The sequence below is a fragment of the Mauremys mutica genome, chromosome 2 (assembly GCF_020497125.1).
Source record: "Mauremys mutica isolate MM-2020 ecotype Southern chromosome 2, ASM2049712v1, whole genome shotgun sequence".
Taxonomy (NCBI): Eukaryota; Metazoa; Chordata; order Testudines; family Geoemydidae; genus Mauremys; species Mauremys mutica.
In genome coordinates this window covers 73,648,189-73,671,766 of record NC_059073.1, presented here as the reverse complement: position 1 = coordinate 73,671,766, position 23,578 = coordinate 73,648,189, and the positions used below count along the sequence as shown (strand labels likewise).

The window sequence follows — 23,578 nt, the reverse complement described above, 5'->3', positions numbered from 1 at the left end:
GTAACATTACTTATGTGGTCCTTTCCCTAAACCACCAAATCTTTCGTGCAGGGCCTCCTTGTCATACATCCTGTCTGGCACTGAAGATTCCAACCTGCTGTAAATTTCTCCATAAATTCATTCACAATGCTGCTGCTAATCTCATTTTCAGAACTTTGACCAAATCTTTCTATCACTCTGCTGACATACCCTTCTGCAGTGGATCAACTGTAATTTCTCGTCTTCACCTTTCACACCAGTCACAATTTATTCCTGTCCAATCTAGCCGCTCTATCAGCTTGTTGCAACAGCAATTGCCTCCTTTGCTCCAGCAATGTACCCAAGGCTAGATTATCTGCTCTGCCAGGTTCATTAAGTACCATGACAGGAGATATTCATGTTTTTGCCATAGCAGGCTGAGGTCTCCATAACAAAAACCAAACCTAGTTTAACACTTTTTAATGTAGGACAGTGACTGGGTTATATCAACACTTTTGGCACATTTATTCCTTCTAAATTAATACAACAGCACCTAGCACGATAGGACTAGGTCCTGATCCTCCCTTGGGGCTCTTATATGCTACTGTAATAATAGTAATAATTGTACAAAATTGTGTGAAGTTAGCCATTGAGTCCTGGTCTGACAGGAGCCTCAACCATTTTGCAAGCACAAATCACCGTGGGTGCAATTTATATTAACTAGACTTCTAACTGCCAGATTTGAGACGTAATTAGGTAGTTAAACATCTAAATGACATTATTTAACCCCCCACCCCCAGTTCTTTTTGCCTATAATATTGATCATTCAAAGATCATTTAAAAAAATCAGGCTACTGACGTCTCAAAGCATTCTTGTTTTATTTGGATAGCAAGTGCCGAGTCAGGAAATGTATGTATTTGGTGACTCTGAAACAGAACTCATTTTTTTTCTTACTGAATTATGAACCCTCTTCCTGTACTGAAAGGGTATGAAAGTTACAATTAAAGTATAGATTTTGTTGATATATGATGGACTGGAAGAAGAAACCAATATCTAAAAAAACCCTCCAGCCATACATAATAATTTATTTTCTGATGAGGTTTCAGTTAATCTTTATGGTTTTTTTCAACTGATTCTATATAATCAGTTATTGTTACTTGTTAAGTGCTGATAATATGTTTCATCTTTAAATCAAGAGCTCTGATGTTTCAGGATTTGGTTTTCTGGCATCTTGACCTTTCTTGATAGGAAGACATTTTCTTTGATAAGAAGATTTCCCTGGATGGTTGTGTGACATTATCTGATTAAAATATTACCATGTAGAGCATTGTTGCTACCACTGTTATATAATTGCAACAAATCTTGTATGTCAAGTAAGGTGTCTATGGAAAGGTTATGATTTGCTGAATATGATTTTGCTATTTGTATGCATGTATCATTTTTGTAATTGAAGTTATGAGCATTGGCTCTATAGCTGCATTTCAAATGTTTGCTTCTGTGTAGCACCCACAAGGTATTTATCCAGCACATTTTGAAGGAACTATTCAAGTGAATGGCCCATTAAAGAACATTTAACTCACAATGGAAGACATTCATCTGCAATTAATGGACTTTTCTGCTGTGACTAAGTGAAATCCTGCATGGACATGTGACTTGCCCATGTGACTCCAAACACCATCTTGATACCTGTAATTTTCCATTAGTTGTGCTGAGGGCTTTGTTTGAAATAATGGGTTTCCCTCCACACAGCAGAAGCTATAAAAGGCCCTGGAAACATCTCCATTTTGCCTCTTTCCTGCTCAAACCTCTGGACTGTGAACTTACACTAATGGGAGCATTCTAACCAAGGGACTGAGAACCTTCCAATAATTTGGAAGCAACCAGTGACTTGACTTAAGCCAGCAATTTATTCCATCACTGCTACAAGCCTGATGCAATAAATGCAAAGGTTTTGGGTGTATTTGGTTCCTTTAACCAATTTTAACTCACCTTTCTCTCTTTCTTTTTAGAAATAAACCTTTAGATTTTAGATACTAAAGGATTGGCAACAGCGTGATTATTGGGTAGGATCTGAGTTGTATATTGACCTGGGTGTGTGGCTGGTTCTTTTGGATCAGAAGAGCCTTTTATTTGATGAAATTGGTTTTAAAGAACCACTCATCTTTAAGTCTAATGCTTTTGGTGGTGATACAAGGACTGGAATGCCTAAGACAACTGCTTTTCTGACTTCTTGTTAGCCAGTGTGATGAAACAGAAGTTTACTTTTGTTGCTGGTTTGGTATATCTTATGGGAGAATAACCACCAGTTTTGGGGTGTGTCTGCCCTAATCCTCAGCAGTTTGTTCTAAATTTGATATTCTTAGTTGTAACCCATGAAGGCAAGGTTACAGGTTGCCACAATGGATTCCACTTTACTTAGATGAGGTCCATGGGTGTCCATCTTAGGCTCCAAGTGGAAAACTGGTGCTAAAATTGTTTCCAAGGAAAACGGTTACATATTTGTTTCCATAATGTAAAGCTTTTTCAGAATGGTAGTTAACCTACACTTACTACAGATTGTTCTCACAGTGGCTAGACCACACAGAGCCACTACTTCCTGAGCTGAAAGACTCACATCTGTTAGCCTATGACAGTAGCAAACTCAAACTTCTGTGTGAGCCACCCACTAGAAGGGGACAGAAAGCCAGACTGAGTGAGCACGTTACAGAAGGAGGGCAGAAGTAGCAATATGTAGCTGCTACGATCAACCCACGCTTCCCTGGCTATTTACACGGGAGCTCAAAGCCAAAAAGTTGCCTGAGCATGTTGGTGTTGGAGATATTTATCAGGGAAATAATGTTGTGGGGATAACCATGGTTCCAAATAAAATTAAAAAGGCAAAGAGCAAAGGTAAGACTTCAGTAAATGAATAAAATTCAACAGGTAAATTATCAAAACATGCATGTATAATGTCTGCGTTGATGCACTGCATTTGGCCATTTATGTTTTAGCTCAATCATCATAAACTGAGTTGAAGTGAAACTCTACAGCCCAGCCTCCTTAAACTTCGAGAGACTTTGTTATTGGTTCCTATAATCGCTAAAAAGGGCCAAACCAAACATCTGAATATCTTCAAATTTTGAGAAAGTTTGGATCCAGATGACAATTTTGCCATTGGCTTCACTGGGAATTAGATAAAGTCCCAAATTATCCCATTACTCTGTTATAGGCCTTGCTAGATAACATCAAATGCTAAGCCTAGGGTATGGTGAGAAGGAATAGGTATATTGGATAAGGAAGAAACTTCATACTCTGGGAACAACTGGAATCATATGTAAGAATCTCTATGATAAAATTGTATTCAGTTTCCCATAGGACACAATTGTGGTGCAGTAGACACTGGCCTGAAAACAAGGCAATGCAGAGCCACAACACTCCTCCAGGCAGAACAAATCCCAGTCTAATGTGCTAAGAATTCTCAAGCTGCACCAGTTCTCTCCAAGGGCAACCTACGCGCTCTGGCCCCATTTCTCACCTCTGTTGAGGCACTGTGCAACTCTGGGTGTGTGCGTGCAGGGTGGGGGTTGTGAAGATGTTCCTTGCAGGGGCATGACGCTGCATGCTGTGCAAGAGCCAGTCACAATTTGGCCGTCAGTCAATAGATAAGCATTTCTGCATTCTGAGCAAAAGGCAAATTGCATAGGCCCTGGGGTATTTATTTGATTCAGCCACCTCCAGTAATTGAAACTGCTCTTCCTCATCATCTTTATGCCTGGTGCAATTAAAATCCACAATCATGCTACATCTGTTTAGTGAAATCATCATCTCCGGTGCATCCTAGAAATGAAAGAGCACTCCTGGTACAGAAGGTCTACATGCTGTATTGATGTGAGTGACACACTAAGCCATGTTGCCAGTTGATTAAATAAATCCTTCTTCAAATACAAACAGTTGCAGGAAGAACTGACAGATGTATATTTTCTTCTGGGACATATGAAACCATCTGGTTTGTGATTTCCAGATGGAAGTTTCACAGCGAGTTCTCACTTTGAGGTCTTAAGGTATTCCAGAGATCTGTATTTCCTTTTTTCAGATTTGTGAGCTAAAGTATCCCCAGCATTGAAAATTATTGCTGACTAATGAAAATTGAATTTATTAGATAGTAAGATGTGTATTAGATTACCAAAACATTCCCTTAATAAATTCATTCTATTAAAAGCTGTTGCATGATTAACGAAAAGAAGCCCTTCAAAGCAGTGTGGAGAACATCAGACTCCAACAGCTTACAGTAAACTATAATGAGACAATTAAGCTATAAAATTGTTTTCAGTCCTGCTTTTGAATTTAGTTACTATATTTAACTTTGTCTTATGGCATAATCTCTCAAAGTTGCCTTTCTGCTGTTTCAGAACCACTTGCTTGAAACTCTTATTGTAAAGCCGGACAAGGACAAATATACTAGTACTAAGGACACTGAAACGCTCTAAAAATCCAAGTTATAATATAAGAAATGACAGAAGCTCAAACAGAGATACATAACACCAAACAAAACAGACAAAAGAAGACAGATATTTTAACAAAATAAGAAGTTAAAAACTCTGGGGAGCATACCCACTCCCAATTCAAACAGTTAAAAAACAACAACAAAAAACCCCATGATTCCTCTGCTCTCCAGACTCTGGATCACTCCACAGAGCCTTCCATTAGGTCTTTCATAACCTCTGATATTCCTTATCTATGAGAGAGTAGGCTCCCTCTTAAAGCCCCACCCTTGGAGTATCATCATGGGATGCCTGGTCACCTGATCCATGAGTCCGAGCCCAAGGGAGATGGATAACTAGATGCAGGTGAGGCTAAGTCAACTCCCCCTAAACGACCTGCCCACTATATTACAGTGACCTTTGCACTCCATGGTCTTGGGGTCAGATGGGGGCTCTTTTGGTCACTGATGTAAATTAGAGCAGCCCATGGCTTAACTGGACAGTATATGCCCCCAGAGGAGCCATTTCGTTGGCCCAGGATTGTAGTGAACTCTGTCCATAGCCTCCCACTCCAGACCATCCCCTATGCTGGGGGACTAGAAGCAACAGGTGTAGAGCCAGTTAGGGCACTTGTATGTTACCTGGATCTATCTTTATGCAATGGGAACCTTAGCTGGCAGCTTAAGCCAGTCTGTGCCCCATTTGCTCTGCCTTGTAATGTAGTGAAGCCACCATTTACAAAAAAAAAAATCACATGAGAGTCTCCCACTCTCCCACTAAGGATTGGGTTCCTTCATTTATTGTAAACCCAGAACACTGTACTCAGCTTGAGTAAGAAAGCCCCACACACTGGAAATGGAGGGAAAAGAAACCCTCTCCCACACCGTGGATATGAGAATCCCTCCCCCACTCCATAGACAGAACCACAGATCCACTAGCTCCAGCCCAGCTTCTTTCATGCCCCAAAAGCACCTGAGCGGAGACCCCTGAATGGTTCTGTTGGATCAGACCTCTTCTAGGCTGCAGAGAACAGGGCAGGATTTGGCTTACATTTACCAGTGCACTGAGCATACTATTTGCTTTGTGAAGTTCATAACTCCCTCCAGATACTATTGCTATGACGAAGACATGAGCTCCACAGGCAACAGGGTTCCTCTCTCTTCCCATTGCCCTACAGAACTTTTGAGCACAAGTGCTCTTGGTGGTCCCCAATTGTCATTGCTTTTTACTGCCCTTTGGAGCTTAAGAACTATTCACAGGGATCCTTTCTTTTTCCCTGCATAGACTTTATAAAGCATCATCCAGCCTAATAGACCTTAAACAGTTCCCTGTCAAGCCCTGATAACTTTATCCAGTGAGCTTTCACTATACCAATCAGTATGTCTACTGAGTAGCCTCATATTCAGAGTAATGACCTGTAACTCAAGAAGAGCTTGACTAATTTTCTTCTTGCTTAGCATAAAAACACAGTAGAGAGTCATCCTGAACAAAATCCATTGTAACAAACCAGTACTAGATGGAACACGCAAACCTGCGACTAGAACTGGGTCTTTTATCTCCAAAGACTATAGCTTCAATCACCTGAACTATGGGAAAAACCTTTTCTAATCTCTCTAAACTGCCCCACTAATGGACAAATTGCTCATAAAATATTATACACACCATAAACATTACAGTTAGTCACAGTCATTAATAACTCTGCTTAATTATAAGCAATTTTCTTCAAATATAGCCAATGCGTCTGTTCTCAAGGAGATTTAACTATGTGGATGGTTTGAAGAGGTAGCAACAGGTCATTTTGCTAACAGGACACAAAGATTAGATACAAGTCAAAACTTCAAATCAAAATACTTAATGACCTGTAAGTCAGAATCAGTTTGATCACTTTCCCACACACTTAGTACAAAAATTCTCCTTAATCTTCAGAGTAATCGTTAGCAATTAATTAGTATTATTAGTGGTCAACAGTGCCTTTTCAGGAGAAAAAAGTTGGAGTTATTTCTATGCATGAATAGTTTAATTTTACTGTGTAGAATAATCTCTGTATCCAAACTAAAATCATTCTTTCAAAATGGTTTTCTTTTCTTCTTTTTATTGAAGAGCCTGCCACTATACATACTGTAAGAACAACAAAAATGAAAAACACAGTTTTGGCAAATAAAAATTATCTGAGAGTTAGTAGTACTACTAATTTTTCCATCTGCTATTCTGTTTATTACTGACCTTTGCAGCAGTCCTGCCACAGTCTCAAATCAATCTTTGGTATCTCACTGCAGCTCATGTATCCCTGAGGGTAGTCTGCCTTTAAGAAGACATCAGGCTGGACCTGCTGGATGTTGTCCCCATTGTCACAGATTACACGTGCCAAAGAGGCCTGCTTCAGCTGAGTGAGTTGTGCCATTGTAAACACTTCAGGATTTTCATACCAAAACCTAGTCAGCAGGCAAAAAGATATGGCATCAGGGATCTGCTGCCTGAGAATTAACAGCATGTCAAATAATGAAGCAAATATAAGAGCAGACAGAGAATGCACCATATGGAAGGGATCACATTTGTTCTCCACTTACATTTACTTTCATGGTTTTCAAGTTTTATCAAATTCTTAAATGTTATGATCTTGAGCTATTATCTGGGGTATGTCTACAACACTGCAATTGGAGTTGTGACTGCAGCATGCATAGACATACTGAGCTAGCTTTGATCTGACTAGCTCAAATAATGATAGCAGTTAGGCCCTGGCCACACAGGCAGCAGCACAGGCTGTACAACTCCACCTGGGACCCAGGGTATATGCTCAACTGGCTAACCAGTGCTGCTTCAGCAGCTTCACTGCTACTGTTATTTCAGCTAACTAAACGAAAGCAAGCTCAGGTATGTCTACATGTGCAGCAGTGTAGATGTACCCAGAGTATAGAGATTGGGGATACATGGTGATGAAGCATGTTACCAAACTGGAGTTCCCAGCATTTCCTGTATCATAAATAAATGTTTCAAATTGTGCAGTATTCTGACATTCAGCGTTCAAATGTCGGCATTCTGATATTTTATCATTTTTAAATAATTGAAAATATCAACATACCAAAAAAACCCCAATCGAACAGCAGCATATAAGTGACAAGAATCATGCCTGCCCCAAATTAGTGTCATGATAATTCTCCCTCTGCATCTCCTCATACGTTTGCTAATTTCAGGCTTCAATCTGAGAAGGGCTGAGTTGAGATCTAGTTGAAATTTTTTCAGTCTTCTCAGCGTATGCGCAACATGGCTCATGTGGCACATGACCAGGATTCTTTACCGAATTTGGTCCGCTACTTTTTTCAGATAAGAGAGCTTTTAGTTGAAAAATGGCTTTTTACAAATATTTTTTCATGTAAAACTATCGATCTCGTTTGAAACATTTGTTTTTTGTGAAAAATGCCATGCTATAATTTTTTTTCTAAAACTTATTAAAAACATGCTTAAAATGGTTAATGAAAACCCTGTTGAAATGGTTAATGGCATTTATCATTTACCAATACCCAGCACACAAACTATTTCAATAATATTTGTAAAATGTTTAATTGTGAATATTTTCAAATAAATGGGAAAATGGATCCATTCCAAATCCTTAGAAATGAAAAAAAATATGAATCATATTGCAAAACAAAGACAAAGCCCTTATATTATAAGCTCTTCATGACAGGGACAGTGGGTTCTGACATGTTAGTAAATCACCATGCACTTCACAGTACTGTGCTATTTAAATAATAGCTTTTAAACTGCTAAATGCATATGTTTCACTACTCTCCTCTCTTGAGATGAGACAGATTTGATTAGCTCTACTAACTCCTTATTTTAAAAAAAATATTATTTTAAATTTTTGTTTTTAAAAATATCTCATTTTATTGTACTGCAGAGAAGTCTTGGGAACAACAAAGGGTTTATTCCGGATCTGAACTGGAGGATATACACTAGTACGGAGCATTCCACAAATGAGATAAACACTGCTCTCCACCCTCCCCCATCTCCCTAGGGAAGTTTGGTTGAGCCCAGCAGTGGAGTGGGTCTGGTGAGCACTTGTGCACAGCCATGCTGGAGCATTTCCCCTCCATGCACACTCCTGGTGCCTCAGAGTGCATGTAGGGAATGTGCCTTCGGGGAAGGGGAAAGTGTTCACCTCCTCCCTCTGCTTCCCATTGGCTTGCTCAGGGTGTGTATGGGGTAGCTGATTGGCTCTCTTGGGTGCCATCGACCTTCCGTACTTCAAACCCTGCTGGGGCAGACAGGGTAGAAGTTTGCATTCCTTGCAGCATCATGGAGGCCCGTTTTTAGTTTATAGGAATAAGAATAGGAATTGAGTATTAGAAAACAATCTGGAAATGTCTAGTGGGTGCTGTGCAGTGCAGATCAAAGGCTGGAAGGGCCAGCTTCCAGAGGAAAACAGTACAAGACCCAGGATATGGCTGGTGTACCTATTAGCCTATAGGGAAGGAGATACCTTAAGTGTTCAGGGATTGAGGTATCCTTTGGAGGAATCATAATTCCTCCTCATGGGTGGGAATGGCAAGATCTTACAGACCTGGTCTGAGACTTAGGGTTAAGCTCAAGAAGATCAGATGACATGGATTGGTTAATATGACATGAGGCCACTTAACCATGCACTGTATCCAATAAAATGTCTTGAATTCAAGGAGCATGAAGGCGGTTGATAGCCCCCTTTGGTTAAAGTTATAAAGTTGCAGCCTGCTTCCTTAGCATCCATCCCTGTTTCATTCACCTGCATGTCCTGATCAATGACAGCTTTTTAATTTTAGATTTAGTAAACACTGGCAACAAGAGCAAATGATTACAGGGAAAGAGGGTTAGAAGCTTGTCTATTGTCCTACTACTATCTCTGTACAACTATAAAGAAACTAGTAAAAAAAACATTTAAATCTAAAAATCATTTAGTTTTAACATTTCTTCACTTTTGCTGTCAGCTGATAAACTGGTAAGTCAGCTACAGTTTGACAGTAAAAAGCCCCAAACTCCTTAGATTCTTTCAAGCCTCAGTTATGATAGACTCAAATACTATCGTATGCTATGTCAAATCTGAGGTATATGCGTGTAGGCACCCTTTATTAGCGAGGCCTTTGAACTTCATTGGTAGTATTCCAGTTGGGAAAATCTTGAGCACTGCAATCCAGCCATGGAGACTAAAACTCCCATGATGCCTTGGGTGAAGAGAGAGCACCCGCACGCAGTGGGCTCCATTTTGGAGAGGTGCTGAGATTGTTTTAGTGGAGCTCTGTCCATAGATGCTGCTAATCTGCTGTCAGGAAGCCAGAAGCTGCTGCTGAGAGCCTGCTGGAGAGATTTTAAATAGGGAGCCTCAGGTGTGGATGATGGCTTCAGTGGATGCAGGGCAGAGACTGTTGCTGTGCCTAGAGCTAACTGAGGTGGACCTGTAGTGACGTCAGTGTGAGTAACCACCACCCTTGTTTGGGAAAGTGCTTACAAGGGAAGGGGACAGCAAAGAGACTTTCAGGGGTTGTCTGAGTCTGAGAAGAGGCGGAGTGGTCTTCTCATGGAACCAGAACCCAGGGTTGCTGACATTTGGTTAAAACAACTCCAGTCTTCAGAAGGGGTGTGCAGCTTGGCATGATCCCAAATTAGAATTGTTCTGCCCCTTGTTGCCTTGGCTGGACTGATTCACCAGACCACCAGAGTGCTGTCTGCAGCTTCAAGATCTTCAAGTGCACCCATGCAAGGAAGAGTTTAGAACTCTGAAATCCAGAGGAGTGTGCCCTCAGGGGAGGTAGAAGGTGGCAGTGTAAATGCAAGTTAGATACGTTTCCTCCACTACTGAATATTGTATTTGTTAATTGATTTATTGAACTGCCCCCGCTGATTTAACTGAGTAGTCACATTCAATCTCAATCTGTTATACCATGTTTCCGTAAATTGTTAAGTAAAGGTATGTTAACTTTAATCTAAATGTATAATGGGTGTATATTGTTTATAATTGGTATTCTTAAAGTAGACCCATTGCACAGATTAGCTCAGGTTTATTCCTGGAGCCTCCCAAGGCACACCATTGAGTGTGTACAGGGCCCAGCCAGATGGAGACCCCACCTATTTTAATTCCCTTTACAAGTAAAATGACTGCAGCAGACGGGTGGACAGAGGATTCCCACCTATTCAACATCTCCACTGGGAGACTCAGGATCTCATTTACTGTCAACAACTTCAGGTGCCTGGGCGCACAGGTGCGGGTTGCCTGCTCCCAAGTAACTCAGGGAGGAAAGGGTGATTACATTTGTATGGTATGCAACTAGATTAGCATTTTATGGACACAACTGTCATGCAAACCTGATTACCTATCTCCATCCCTGAGCCGTTGAAACTGAGTGACAAAAAGGCACATTAGGGTTGGTCCCACTCTTGTACCAGGAATCAGGTCCTCCACCATCAGAGCTGGCCAAAAGTCAATGTTCAGTGGTGTACCATAGAGCCTAGAAAAAGAATCCAGGTAAAACTCAAGTTACAAACATGGAGCTAGACTGGCATTTTGCTTCAGACTCATTCTCTTTGGAATGCAGGTGTTTTTACAGAGGTTACTTAATCATTACAAACTTTCCTTGAAAGTCAAAACACACACAATGATTTTTCATCAAAAGAATTCTTATGATCTGACAACCTCCAAAAATGTTTTTGATATAGTCACTGCTGTAGTTTAGAAACAAATCTGAATGCTGAATATTAACCTGCACACTAAGCAGCTTCTCAGATTTAATATTTCAAAATGTGTCTGAGACACAGTGAAAAAAAATATTGGGATGAGTAGATCCAGCTCCAACCCAACTTTGCCTTCCTCTTTGAACACTAAACACAATAAATATACATTTTTCAGTCACATAATTTTAGTAAAGCAAACAGCAGTTCTAGTGGATTATGATATTTGTATTGTTTGAACTTCACTCAGGTAAGAATCACCATCAGCTACTACATCTAAGCAGTATTATATCAAACAAAAAACTTTTAAAGCCATCTCCTTACTTGGTCTATATTGGTGTAAGTCTCAATGAGCTATGCAAATTTACACCACGTGAGCATCTGGCCCTTCAGTTCTAGAGCCAAGGATGACTGGTATCTGAGTGATGTTCAAACAATACAAATATCAAGATCCACTGGCAATACACTGGGCAGTTAAGGCAAAGCACATTAGAGTGTTTGACAAATTATACCCTTCTGGCATGTTTTGCGATGTCACGTAGACAAGTCTTAATTGTCATCATGAAATTAGGCCTTCACTGACACTAACTTCTGGACCATGAAAAAGCTCAGATGAAGGTCCACAAAACATTTCTGTCAGCCTTTTCAAGATCTAAATCAGTGTTTCCAACTAGCACTTCTCACAAATGTACTTCTGGGAACAACATGCCTGACAGACATTCTTCTTTGTTAGGTGGCCTGAAGTTTATCTTGCATTTCCTATACATATATTATGATATTTCTATTTGTAAAATCTTCTGTGTTATAGGACTTGTTCTCACTTATGACTGTGAGCTAGTCCGAGTTTTCTGTAACAAGGCCAATTTCTGTTCTCAATTTTCACCATGCTCATTTGCCTAAGGAAAAAAACCCCTATACTGTCACAGCACACAAGCAGCACAATATTATATTTCTACATGGAATTTCTTCTTCCCTCAGCTGGGTTTTCTACATCTCTTTATCTGTCTTTGAGGATCCTTTTTGTTTCCCCACCCTGCCCCCAATTCACACATCTCAACTGCAGACTGAATGGAGTTCATTGGTTCCATCAATGTTACACCTGGTTGGTGAGGATCACTGTTCAGTAACCCACAACAACCCATCCCCTTCCTCCTCTAGAAAGCCATGCAGAGCACTCAGTCTGTACTAGCCCAGAGAAATGAGACCAGAGAAAAGTAGTGCTCTTTGTGCAAGATAATTACTGCTAATTCTGCTCTGAAACACCTTAATAACAAAGCTGTAAGGATTTCTTACACCAGGTACTTGTTCTAGATCACTTTAGTTAAAACCACTACTGTCTTGAATTATTCCTAACATTTTATTCCTAAAATGTTATTGACAAAAGAGGAAAGAACTAGAACAGGCCTCTTGGGGAACAATTAAAAAAAACAGAGGGAAGATGATTATTTTTCTCAAGAGTATTTTACCACTACTTTGGCTCAAGTTCTAACAATAATGACACTGAAAAAGATGTTGGGAGGGTGGACATGGAAGGCAACAGGGCATGTTACGAGTGGAGCAAGAGGGAGTGGAGAAAGGAGTGTGAGAATGAAAACTTTCCTTTTTAAAAAGACTATCAGCTTGTTGACTTAATTCAAACTTGTTAGCACTAAGACCTGAGATTGTAATATTAACTCAAATGAGGAGAATTGTATGGGGATATACAGTGCTTAAAACTCATAACTGAATAAGATAAGCGACTCTTCAGAAATTTTTTTAAGCTACAAAACTAATTGAAGTCCTGAAGTCACATTGGATAAATGAATGTGTCTCTATTGGAAAAACAGAAGAGATGACAAACAGAAATAGTCAAAAGATGTGTAAAGTTTCTAGGCCAAGATTGTAATAACTGGGTAAGTGCCTGAAGTCAATGAGATCTGCTGGGTTTTCAGAACTTTTAAGTCAGACCCACTTATTTATGGATTCAAAGCCTAACTTGAGGAAACTCTTTTCCAAAATCTTGGCACAAGAGACTACTTAATAGATAAACTAACGTTCAGAGTACATAATCTAAAGCACAGTTCTGAAGTAACAGAAACACAAACGTGAATAAATACAACTCAGAAATAACATCTAAGGGAAAATTACATTAGGAAATAAAATATAAAATGATTATGGATTACTGGGGAAAAAAAGACATTTTACCTGAGGTAAATGTGTAACAATTTGCAAATACTTTTTGGGTTGCAAATTTGCCGGAGGGGGTATAAAAATAATATTTACTACTACAAATGACATCATTTCCCCATGAAAAATCAATGGACTTTCATGTAAATGTTTCTGCAGGTGAGTGTGAGAAAGTGAAAATCAATAGATCTATAATATATATAATGAAAACTCCAGATCTGAGCCCTGAACTATGGGGAAGGGAGTGAGATCAAATGTTGCAACTGAATTTTGCATCCAAGTTTCCATCTCTGTTTACAAGTTCCACATAGACTGGAACTGTGTTGCTAAATGTTGACCACTTTTGCTCTTAGCAGATTCTCAGATGATTTAATCTCTTTTGGTCTTTGTTACTGGAAAAGGTGATTGTGCAACCTTCATCTTGCTCAGAAGCCTGCTGTAATTCTGAAACTTGCAACCGCGGTCTACGTGTTTTTAGCATCCTGACACCGGCTTTTATTCACTTTTATATTTTGTATACTTTATATTCACTTTTATATACATTCACTTTTATATTTTGGTTTTGACCTACCCAGTGTGTTTCTGATATCTAGCACATTTCATTCAGGTTATGTTCCACATTGTCACCTTTTAAAGTTTCAATTTCTAGTCACAGAATCACTGAATGACAGATTTCTGTGCCTATGTTCCTACTGATTGAAATAAATAGCTTATCTCAAAATGCAAACCAAAATGCCTTATCTGTTTTTAAGTCACATCTTAAAGCTTTCTTGTTCACTGTTGCATTTTTATCAGTAATGATAATTGTTTTTGTTTTATATACTTTTCTGTACTTTGAAACCAATGATGTGTACTGTGCTACATAAAAAACAGCAGTGCTGTATATTTTTTGTGTAGGATTATACAATTTTAGATTTCAATTGCAGTAAACAAATTACTTACACATTCAATATGAATACTTTTGAGTACATTTTATTTGCACAGTAGGGAATCAATGCACAATATTGATTCACATAACATTATTGTATTTTCCACTCCATGCATCTGATGAATTGGGTTATATCCCATGAAAGCTTATGCCCAAATAAATTTGTTAGTCTCTAAGGTGCCACAAGGACTCCTCGTTGTTTTTACTAGTACTAGTGTTTCAGATGGAATTACATTCAGGGCTGCTAGCTACACTGCTATTTTTAGTCCACTAGCTCAATCAGAACTAGCATGGGTATGTCTGTCCAAGCTGGAAATTACACCTCAGCTTCAGTGCAGACATTCCCTTAGAGAACAAGAAGCTAACTAGCCATGTCATTGACCTCCCCCACGCTTTTTACAACACAAAGGGAAGGCTGAGTCGCTATTTATTTTGTCAAACTCTCGAGAGATTATAAACAATTATTACTTCCTTATCTCATCATATTTAAAGACTGGTGAAAGAAAACATAAGTTTAAAAAATTTGCTATACTACATTTTCTCTATAATATGTTAAACATCTCTGCAAGCCATGTACAGCTAGTGAGACTTTATTCTAGTAAGAATGGTTACATGCATTTTCTTGGAAATGCTCAGAGCCTTCATAAAAAAAAAAATCAAATCCCTATATTTCTCCATAAACATAAGCAAAAGGATCGAGTGCCAGTCACCTTAGGTCAACAGTTTGAATCCCGCATAGGTCAGGGATGACAGAAAATCATTACCATCTGACTACTGTTTGTTAGCCTATATGGAATGAGTTCATCACCACAAATGCACAGGTGTTTGCATCAGAAAAACCAGTAATGTTAGTCATGATGGCACTAATTATCAGCATCGTTGAGAGTCCAACAGAGAAGCAAATACACATGAAAAATGACCTATCAGTTCACATTTAATTATAGTCCCTCCAAGTTAGCGTTGAGTCATGTTAGAGAGACTAGAGCCACATTAACACAGGGAAATGCTTTCTGCTGCACTCATTCTGCAACAGATCTTTAGTAAGGTTAATCTAGCATTTGCCATTTAAATTATTATTATTTATACCACACAACAAACATGCTTCCTGTTTGCTTGACTAAACAAAAGCACATTCAAGCTAGTATTAGACAAGACATCCTGGGTTGCGGGGGAAACAAGGAGGAGACTGCAGTAGGAAAGACAGGGGCAACTCATCAGTAAGATAATATTGGAACTCATTGAGGGCTAATGTACGATTTGGTGGAAATTTGTTCCATTACCAGATCACCAAAAGTTAATATCTCTGCTGAATCATTTGTTGACTAGGTCTCACAACAGCTGTGGGTCCTGAGGAGTAATTACAGTGATCAGATCAGTGTCCTTGAGAACTAGCTTAGGAAGGGGATTCCTCATGGAAAGAGGTCAGCATGGAATCAGCCCAGAAACAGTTGTGGGAGAAGCAGATAAGCCAGGCATCAAGAAAGAAATGAAAGAATGGTGGGTTTGACAGTAAGTGGGGGAAGCACAGAAGATGTCAGAGGACAGATAAGGAGTTATGTTTTGTCCATGTTAAATGTAAGTTGATGGCAATACATTAGAAGTAGATGTGAGATAAATCATGTGAGATGCAGGACTAGGTGAGGAGTGTGAGGTAAAGAGTAGAGAAGTAGCTCTGGTCATCTTCAGTGTACAGACAGTAGCTGCGAGTATGTGAGCAGATGAGATCACTCAGAGAAAAGGCATACAAATCAGAAGAAGGAGCCAAAGACAGAGCTCTGCTGAACTCCACAGTAAAAGGGAGAACAGAGAAACCACCTAAAAGACAGAGTGGTTAGAGAAGGAGAACCAGTAGAAGACTGTATATTAAAACACACACACACACACACACACAAAACAAGAAAGAATAAGATGCTGAGAAAGAGGATATGATTAACACTGTCAAACACAGCTAAAAAATTAAGGAGGGCTATAGATTTGGTCAAGAAAAGCTTGTTAGAAATCTTGTGCAAGCAGTTTTGGTGGAGTGTAAAGGGTGAAAGCCAGACTGGGGGCAAGGGATCCAGGATGGAGATGATGAAAAGGAACTCAAGTAAAGAGCGTTAAATGTGTGTTTGGAGATGACAGGACGGAAGGAAGGAAGGAGAATAGCTGGAGAGATAAATAGGACTGAGGATGGGGAAACCTTATGATGATTGTATGTTGAAAGAAAGAAGCCAGAAGAGAATGACAAGTTAATTAGAAGAGTAGAGGAGAGGTTAAAAGTGGGGGTAAGTGTTCAGATGGGAGATGAATGGGGTCAAAAACATAGGTGGAGCACTTGAGGAGAGCAGGCAAAAAAGGTCAGTGCCAGTTATCGGGAAGAAGGAAAATGGCTGAGAAAGGCTGAGGGAAGATAGAGGAAGGGAGATAGAGATCTGGAAGGAGAGAGATCTCATCAATCCTGTCTGAAAAAACAAGAAAGAAAATTGCATGGAGAGGGAGACTAAGATTAGTCACTGTGTGACTAAGGTTTTAAGAGGGAGTTTACAGTTAAGCAATTTTAAAAGCATTTAAAAACAGACTTGCTGTGGCCTCTGATGAGACATTAAGATACAGTATTAACTGCCATGTATCACATACAATAAGTGTATTTTCACTAATACTCACTTTTTCAGCTTTTCTCTAATCTTTGGCTCTTTAATCTCATTGTGAAGATCCTCAAACTTCTCAACTGAGGTTAAATTACAGAAAACCCTATAGTCAACGTATGGAGGAATCCCATGGTCACGCCCCCTCTGGATATTCATAGCTGCCAGATCCAGAGCCACTGAGTGTGCCATGGAGAAAAGCCTCTCAGTCAGCTCCAGGTTCAAAAGCTGAGAAGATACTCGCATTTTACCAGCAATGCCAAAAAGGCCACGCAGGAGTGGATCAATGCCACCTTCCTGGATTATCCGGAATGGTGAAAAGAAAGCTTTGTGGAGTGGAAGGTGGCCTTGTGAGATTTCGCCAAAGGTCTCATTCAAGCGATAAAGAATCGGATTGATCAATGTGTGACCAAACCTAAAAGCTGCAGTTGCAAAGGAATTAATAATCCCGGCATTCACATTGGGGTTATAAGCTTTGTAGTCACCCATCATCTTCATGCCATGGTCACCAAGGATCTTGGGTAGCCAGTGGCTATAGGTAATATGTTGCATCTGTGCACCAACAATCTTTCTGGCTTCATTGTAAATAATATCTCCATTCCAGTGTGGGTTCATTTTCAACAGTGCCCTTGCTATGCGGTTATGTTCACGGAACCACAAAGTGTGCATGGCTGTGAGGCCCAGCTGCTCATTGGCTCGGTGATCTCCTGCAAGGAAGCAAGGTATAGAGCTTTCATTTTCATCTCTTGTGCATTCAGTCGGGGGACCTGTGGCAAATGGTAATAAGTGCTTTCCAGAAGATGGGACAAGCAGGCCTTCCTTGAGGAGACCATGTTGATTTGTATTATCCCTTAACTCTTCTGACTCCCTGTCAGAGCTTGCATAAACGTTAGAAGCATCGATATATGATGTTAGATGGTTTATCTGCTCCCTTGCATAGACTGAATTCATTATTAAAGAGGTCATCCCACTACCACAAACTGGACTTGAGCGAACAAAGAACATGCATTTAGAATTTGTCACTCGGGGATCATTCTGAGGAATAATGATGGGGAAGCAAGGTGGATCATTAGTACACACTAAGCTACAAGAGCGTCCATCAGAAAAACGTGACATACTCAGTGCAGGCACTGTCTGATCCAAGTCATGGTCTAAAAACTGGCCCCACTGCATGAGCATATGAGTGTACCTATCATCAGGAGTTATGGTCTCTGTACCAATCATTTCTGTTGAAATAAGCCTTGGTAGTGGAAGAGGATAGCCATTATACAAAGAGTCATGACTGACACTCCTGGGTAAGTTAAAGCCATTTTTGTACACAGGTTTAAGGATCCGTTCGAAAGCAATCAAAGAGGCACCCCACATTGGGTGCTGTAGGTTGTTGCATGTTCCATCGTAGCTTCTGTACTTTTGATGGAAACAGATGTTAGAGCAGTTTGGGAAACGCCTGTGAGCTGTACATCCAGAGAGATTGGCAATCAGACTGAGGTAGTGTGGGGAAACCAGGTCATTGTAGCGAAACTCTGAAACACAACATTTGAAGAAATTAATTGATCTCATATAAAAGAGAAGTGTAAGAATCCATGTAAGATTCTTAAGTTCAATAGTAATTAATGGTGTGTATACATGGATAAAAATCTCTTTATCATAAAGTGTTTGTCATGATATAGGCCTTACTCAATTTCTGATAGTCTGTGGTCTGCTCCTGCTCCTGCTCCTGCTCCTGGAGAAGTTAATGGCAAATCTCCTACTGACTTAAACAGGGGTCAGGATTGGGTTGTGGAGAAAACACTGAAGTGATAGCAACGACAGCTAAAGTGGGGTGGGATGTGAATACCAGAGAGGGCTAAAAAATAATATACAGAAATGCTAAAACTCTATAAAATAGGTCTGAAATATGGGCAGGTAACAAAGCAACTGATATTTAAGATGGAAAATGCAAGCTAATATAGCTGGAAGATGAGGGAGGAGGGAGAGAAGCCTTATCAATGGGAGGCAGATATTTGGAAGGCGGTAATGCTGAAAGAGGACTAAGAGTGATAGTGCAAATTAAATTTGAGCTAGCAATGCAAGAGGAGAGCAAAAAAATGATTTTGTTTCTGTTTTTAAAGCAGAGACATTGTGTCATGGACTAGGGAGGTAATAATTGCTGATGAAACCAGACTGAGAATACTGCATTCTGTTCTTGAATCTGAATGACAGAAAGTTTATATAAAACTGGAGAAAATTCAGAGAACAACTGACAATATTTAAAGGGCTGAAGGGATTGATTTATGAAGAAAGATAAAAAGAAATGTAATAGCTTGGCCAAACAAAGGCTAAGGGGGATATTAGAACTGACTACGAGTATTTGGCGGATAAAAACATCAAAGAGAAAGAATGCACCAGGGGATGAGAATAAACTGATAGGAGGAAATTGGGCAAAGGAACACACAGGCTGATCATTAGAAAGCTGTTTTTAAACAGAAAAATATATTAGCCTACAGAAGACACTCCCACTGAAGATGGTGAATGATCCATCATTTCAGTAATTTAAAATTGAACTGAATAAAGCACTGGAAAGTATACTGTAGGTACAAATCTGAGATTGGCATGGGATAGACTATTGGTAGAAGTTTTTATATCCTCTCCATCTCTAATTTCTACAGTTCCATAAACCACACAAAAATACCCTGCAGAAATCAGAATATTCTTTCAGTTATTTATAATATTTTCACTACTGAAAACAGTCCTCTAAAGGTCTTCTACACATTTCCATTGTAGCTCAATGTACGTCAGTGCCACACCCTGCTCACAATAAATTTCTCTTATAATAAACTCCATTACAAAATGTACGTTACTAAGTAACTGGGCAAATGGGAGACTACAACAGGTCATACTGAAAAGTGTACTGTCAGTATGGAGGGAGGCTCCTAGTAGATTGGTCTTGTGACCAATCTTATTTAACATTTTAATTAATGATCTTGGCACAAAAATAGGAGTATGCTAACAACATTTGTGGAGGACAGAGTTGGGAGACATTGCCAATACAAAGGAGGACCAGAATATCAAACAAGATTTGGATGACCTTAAAAAATGGAGTAATAGAAATGGGATGAAATTTAATGGTGCAGACTGCAAGGCCATGTACTTAGGTAGTTGTGACAGAATGTATCCTGTGTCCACACCCTGAACACTATTGCAATAATCTTTATACAAAGTATGCCTTGAGAGAAATTTAAAAACTCAATTTGCTGACCAATAATATCATGGCAAAATGCATGTAGCAGTGTTATATGTGAAGCTATAAACATAAGCTGAGATCATGACTAAAAGTATGGAGTGGGCCAAACCCGTTCCTCAGAGACAAAGAGCAAGCTGATGCCTCAGCCAGGTGTAAACAAGGCTGATAGGCCATTCCTTGCTAAGTGGCCACTCTTTGGCAGGAAAGGGGACAAGGGCAAAAATATCTACATCTTAGCAAAGAAACAGCATGGAGTTGCCTTCCACACAGGCTGCCTGTTACCTTTCTCCCAGCTGGAAATGCTTCTCAAAACAGGCAACAAACTATAAAAAGACACCCCAAGGCACCTCCTCTCTTCCTCCCTTTCTGTCCACTGATTCACTGAACAAAATGGGACAAAGGAAGCAGCCATTAAACAGAAGAAGGGGTCCTGGCCTAAGAAGTTTAACCAGTAAGAATGTTGAAAGCATATGGAGAGAAAAACTTTGCTTTGACTTTAACATAGTTTGGTAAATTAGACATTAGCTGTGTTTTATCTTTATTTTTCTTGTAACTGTTTCTGACTTTTATGCCTCATTACTTGTATTCACTTAAAATCTATCCCTCTGTAGTTAATAATTTTGTTTTATTGTTTTATCTAATCCAGTGTGTTTAAATTGAAATGTCTGAAGAACTAGTAAGATGGCATAGTATTATCTTAAAATAATAATAGACTTAACTGAATAATACTTCTATTGTCCTGGAGAGGGCTGCACAGTACAGGACATATTTCTGGGAGAAAATTTAAGACAGAGTTTATTGGGGTCACCTTGCATTATAACCAAGGCTGGTAAGAGCCAAGGTGTGGCTGGCTGGCTGCAACACACAGATAGACATAGCTAGAGGCTGTTTGTGAGAAGTCCAAGCTGGAGGCTACAGCTGCAAAGCAATGTAAAGGGAACCCCAGCTTAGAGGGCAGGAGTGATATGTCTACTCGTTAGTCTGGACTGTTCCATGGGTATGTCACGGTTATATTCTGCTATAAGTTGGGGATGTACCAAGTGGAAGCAACAGAGTAGGAGAAAGACCTGGGTGTATTGGTTGATGTCAGGGTGACTATGAGCTGCTAACGTGATATGGCTGTGAAAAAGGATAATGAAATCCTAAGATGCATCAAGTGAGGTATTTCTAGTAGAGACAGGGAAGTATTACCATTATACAAGGCACTGGTGAGACCTCATGTGGAATACTGGGTGCAGTTCTGGTTTCCCATGTTAAGAAAGATGAATTCAAACTGGAACAGATGCAGAGAAGGGCTACTAGGATGATTAGAGGAATGTAAAACCTACCATACGAGAGGAGACTTAAGGAACTTGGCATGTTTAGCCTAACAAAAAGAAGGCTGAGGGGAGATATGATTTCTCTCTATAAATACATCAGAGGGATTAGCATGAGGGAGGGAGAGGAGTTATTTAAGTTAATGGCCAATGTTGGCACAACAACAAATGGATATAAACTGTCCATCAACAAGTTTAGGTTTGACATTAGATGAAAGTTTCTAACCATTAGAGGAGAGAGTTTCTGTGTAACTTTGGTGCTGTGATGTATCCTGCATCTATCCCCCTGTGTTTGAGTTTGATCAATTCAGTGTAGCACAGCTGTATGCCAAATAAAGATACCTGAGTGACAAAGGCTGGAGTTGAACTGAGTTCTTGGGAAACTGAGTGGAAAGCGGTCTCGGAGGGAATCCCAACAAGGACTTCAGTAACTCGGCCAGAGGTTATAGCACTATTGCAGGAGTAGGTGGGTGAGGTTCTGTGCCCTGCAATTTATGGGAGATCAGACTAGATAATCATGATCGCCCATTTTGACCTTAGTGTCTATGAGTTAGCCACCTCTGCAACAGCTTCCCTTTTCCATTTATATCCCTGCCCCGGACTAGCCATGTGAGAGGTAGGGAAACTGGTAATGGCTCACATGCTTGGTTGGAAAGGGATACACTTCAAACTTTCTTTGCCTCTGATTAACTCCGAGTTATGATATAATGGAGTGACAACATATAATGAAGTTATCTAGTAGGACCAATTCTTTCAAAATACAATAGTGATTACATGGATGCATCCCTACTGTATGTGAATATGAATGGTGTAGATGAATTGCACTTAAATTATAATTTAAAACATAATAGCAGTAAAGAATATACTCTAAGGTAAATCAGAGGAAGAGTGCTATGGACAAATTACCTGGAATAAAATGATAAAATAATAATTTGCTTATTATGTTCTGATATTAACTACCCTGTATGGGAAAAACACAATCCCTGAACTAGATGTTCAGATTCCATCAGCACATGCAAAGTTGTTACCCCTCTGAATCTTCTATATTAAAGATTAAAAAGTAACATGAAAACAAACTCAAGGAAAAGATTGGTTTTATAGTAAATATACTTGTTATTAGCTCTGAGAAAAAAATAGCTGGAACAACTTCTTACTGGAAAAAAAAAACAGGTGCTGAACATTTGGCTCCTATTTAAGACAGAGCACTGCACAAGGAGTTTCATCCACTTATAACATTTGTCGTATGAAAACAAAACATCAAAGGCTGTGAATATGGAAGGAAATTGTCTTTTATTTGTAAGAGCACAACGATAATAATATAAAAAAATTAAGCACAGAATGTGATCACTGATAACAGCAAATCTCCAATCTTTAGTGTTTCTTATGGCTAGTTTGTTTAATATACCACCCAACACTTTCTCTAAATCCTATCTGATGTCACAGGCTTTGTACAAGAAATATCAATGACAGGTAACGTCAGTCACCCAATCTAGTGTTTTAAAAAAGATAGACATAATGTATATTTGTGGAGAACGTGGGAATTATCTGTATTGTTCTGTATTAATTTTATATCTGTCTATGGGCTTGGTGGTTAATGTGTTTCTGGCTAAAGGGCATCTAAAGAGTTAAATCACTTTGAGCTACCTTTGAACTTCACCTACAAAAGCTACTGGGTTCAAATAGCCATATTCACATGCCCATTGAACAATAATTCCTTCAACGCTTACCTCTGCAGGTGTGGAATTGGGTGTGGCTAGTTCAGAGGGCAGGAGGGTAGAAAGTCTCCAGCTGGAAGCCAAGGGTTTTTTTTTATGATGGAACTTTCAAACAAAAAGGTTGGAGAAGCAGTTAAAAAGCTGAGCCTTGGAGGAAAGGAGAGACAGAGGAGTTGCAGAGAAACTGATTGTAACATGGTCCACAGTTGCTGAGGCATTAGGGATAAGTGAGAACCTACCTAAAACTTTCAAGGGACAGCCAAGTTTATGTAAGACAATATGCATGTAGGCTTTTCTTATGTTTTACCCTTTTCTCTCTGATTCTTATGCTGCTATAAACAAATAAATCCAGCTTTGTTCGCTGTCACTGGAAATTCTAGAGCAGATGTCAAACCTAGTTGGACCCCATGGAGGTAATACGGTTGGTTAACAGAGGGTGCTAGAATCTGGTGGCCCAGTAAAAAGTGTGGTGAATCATGGGATTCAAATCT

The 23,578-nt window shown here is 39.5% G+C and overlaps 1 protein-coding gene across 1 annotated transcript in view; it reads right to left on the bottom strand.

Moving 5' to 3' along the window:
• PXDNL (peroxidasin like) overlaps window positions 1-23,578 on the bottom strand; it is a 282,705-nt gene that overhangs the window by 30,818 nt on the left and 228,309 nt on the right. The window contains exons 17-19 of the mRNA XM_045004068.1: window positions 16,853-18,356; window positions 10,758-10,892; window positions 6,643-6,851 (exon numbers count right to left, since the gene is read on the bottom strand). Coding sequence (XP_044860003.1) covers window positions 6,643-6,851; window positions 10,758-10,892; window positions 16,853-18,356 — 1,848 coding nt within the window. The remainder of the gene's footprint in view (window positions 1-6,642; window positions 6,852-10,757; window positions 10,893-16,852; window positions 18,357-23,578) is intronic.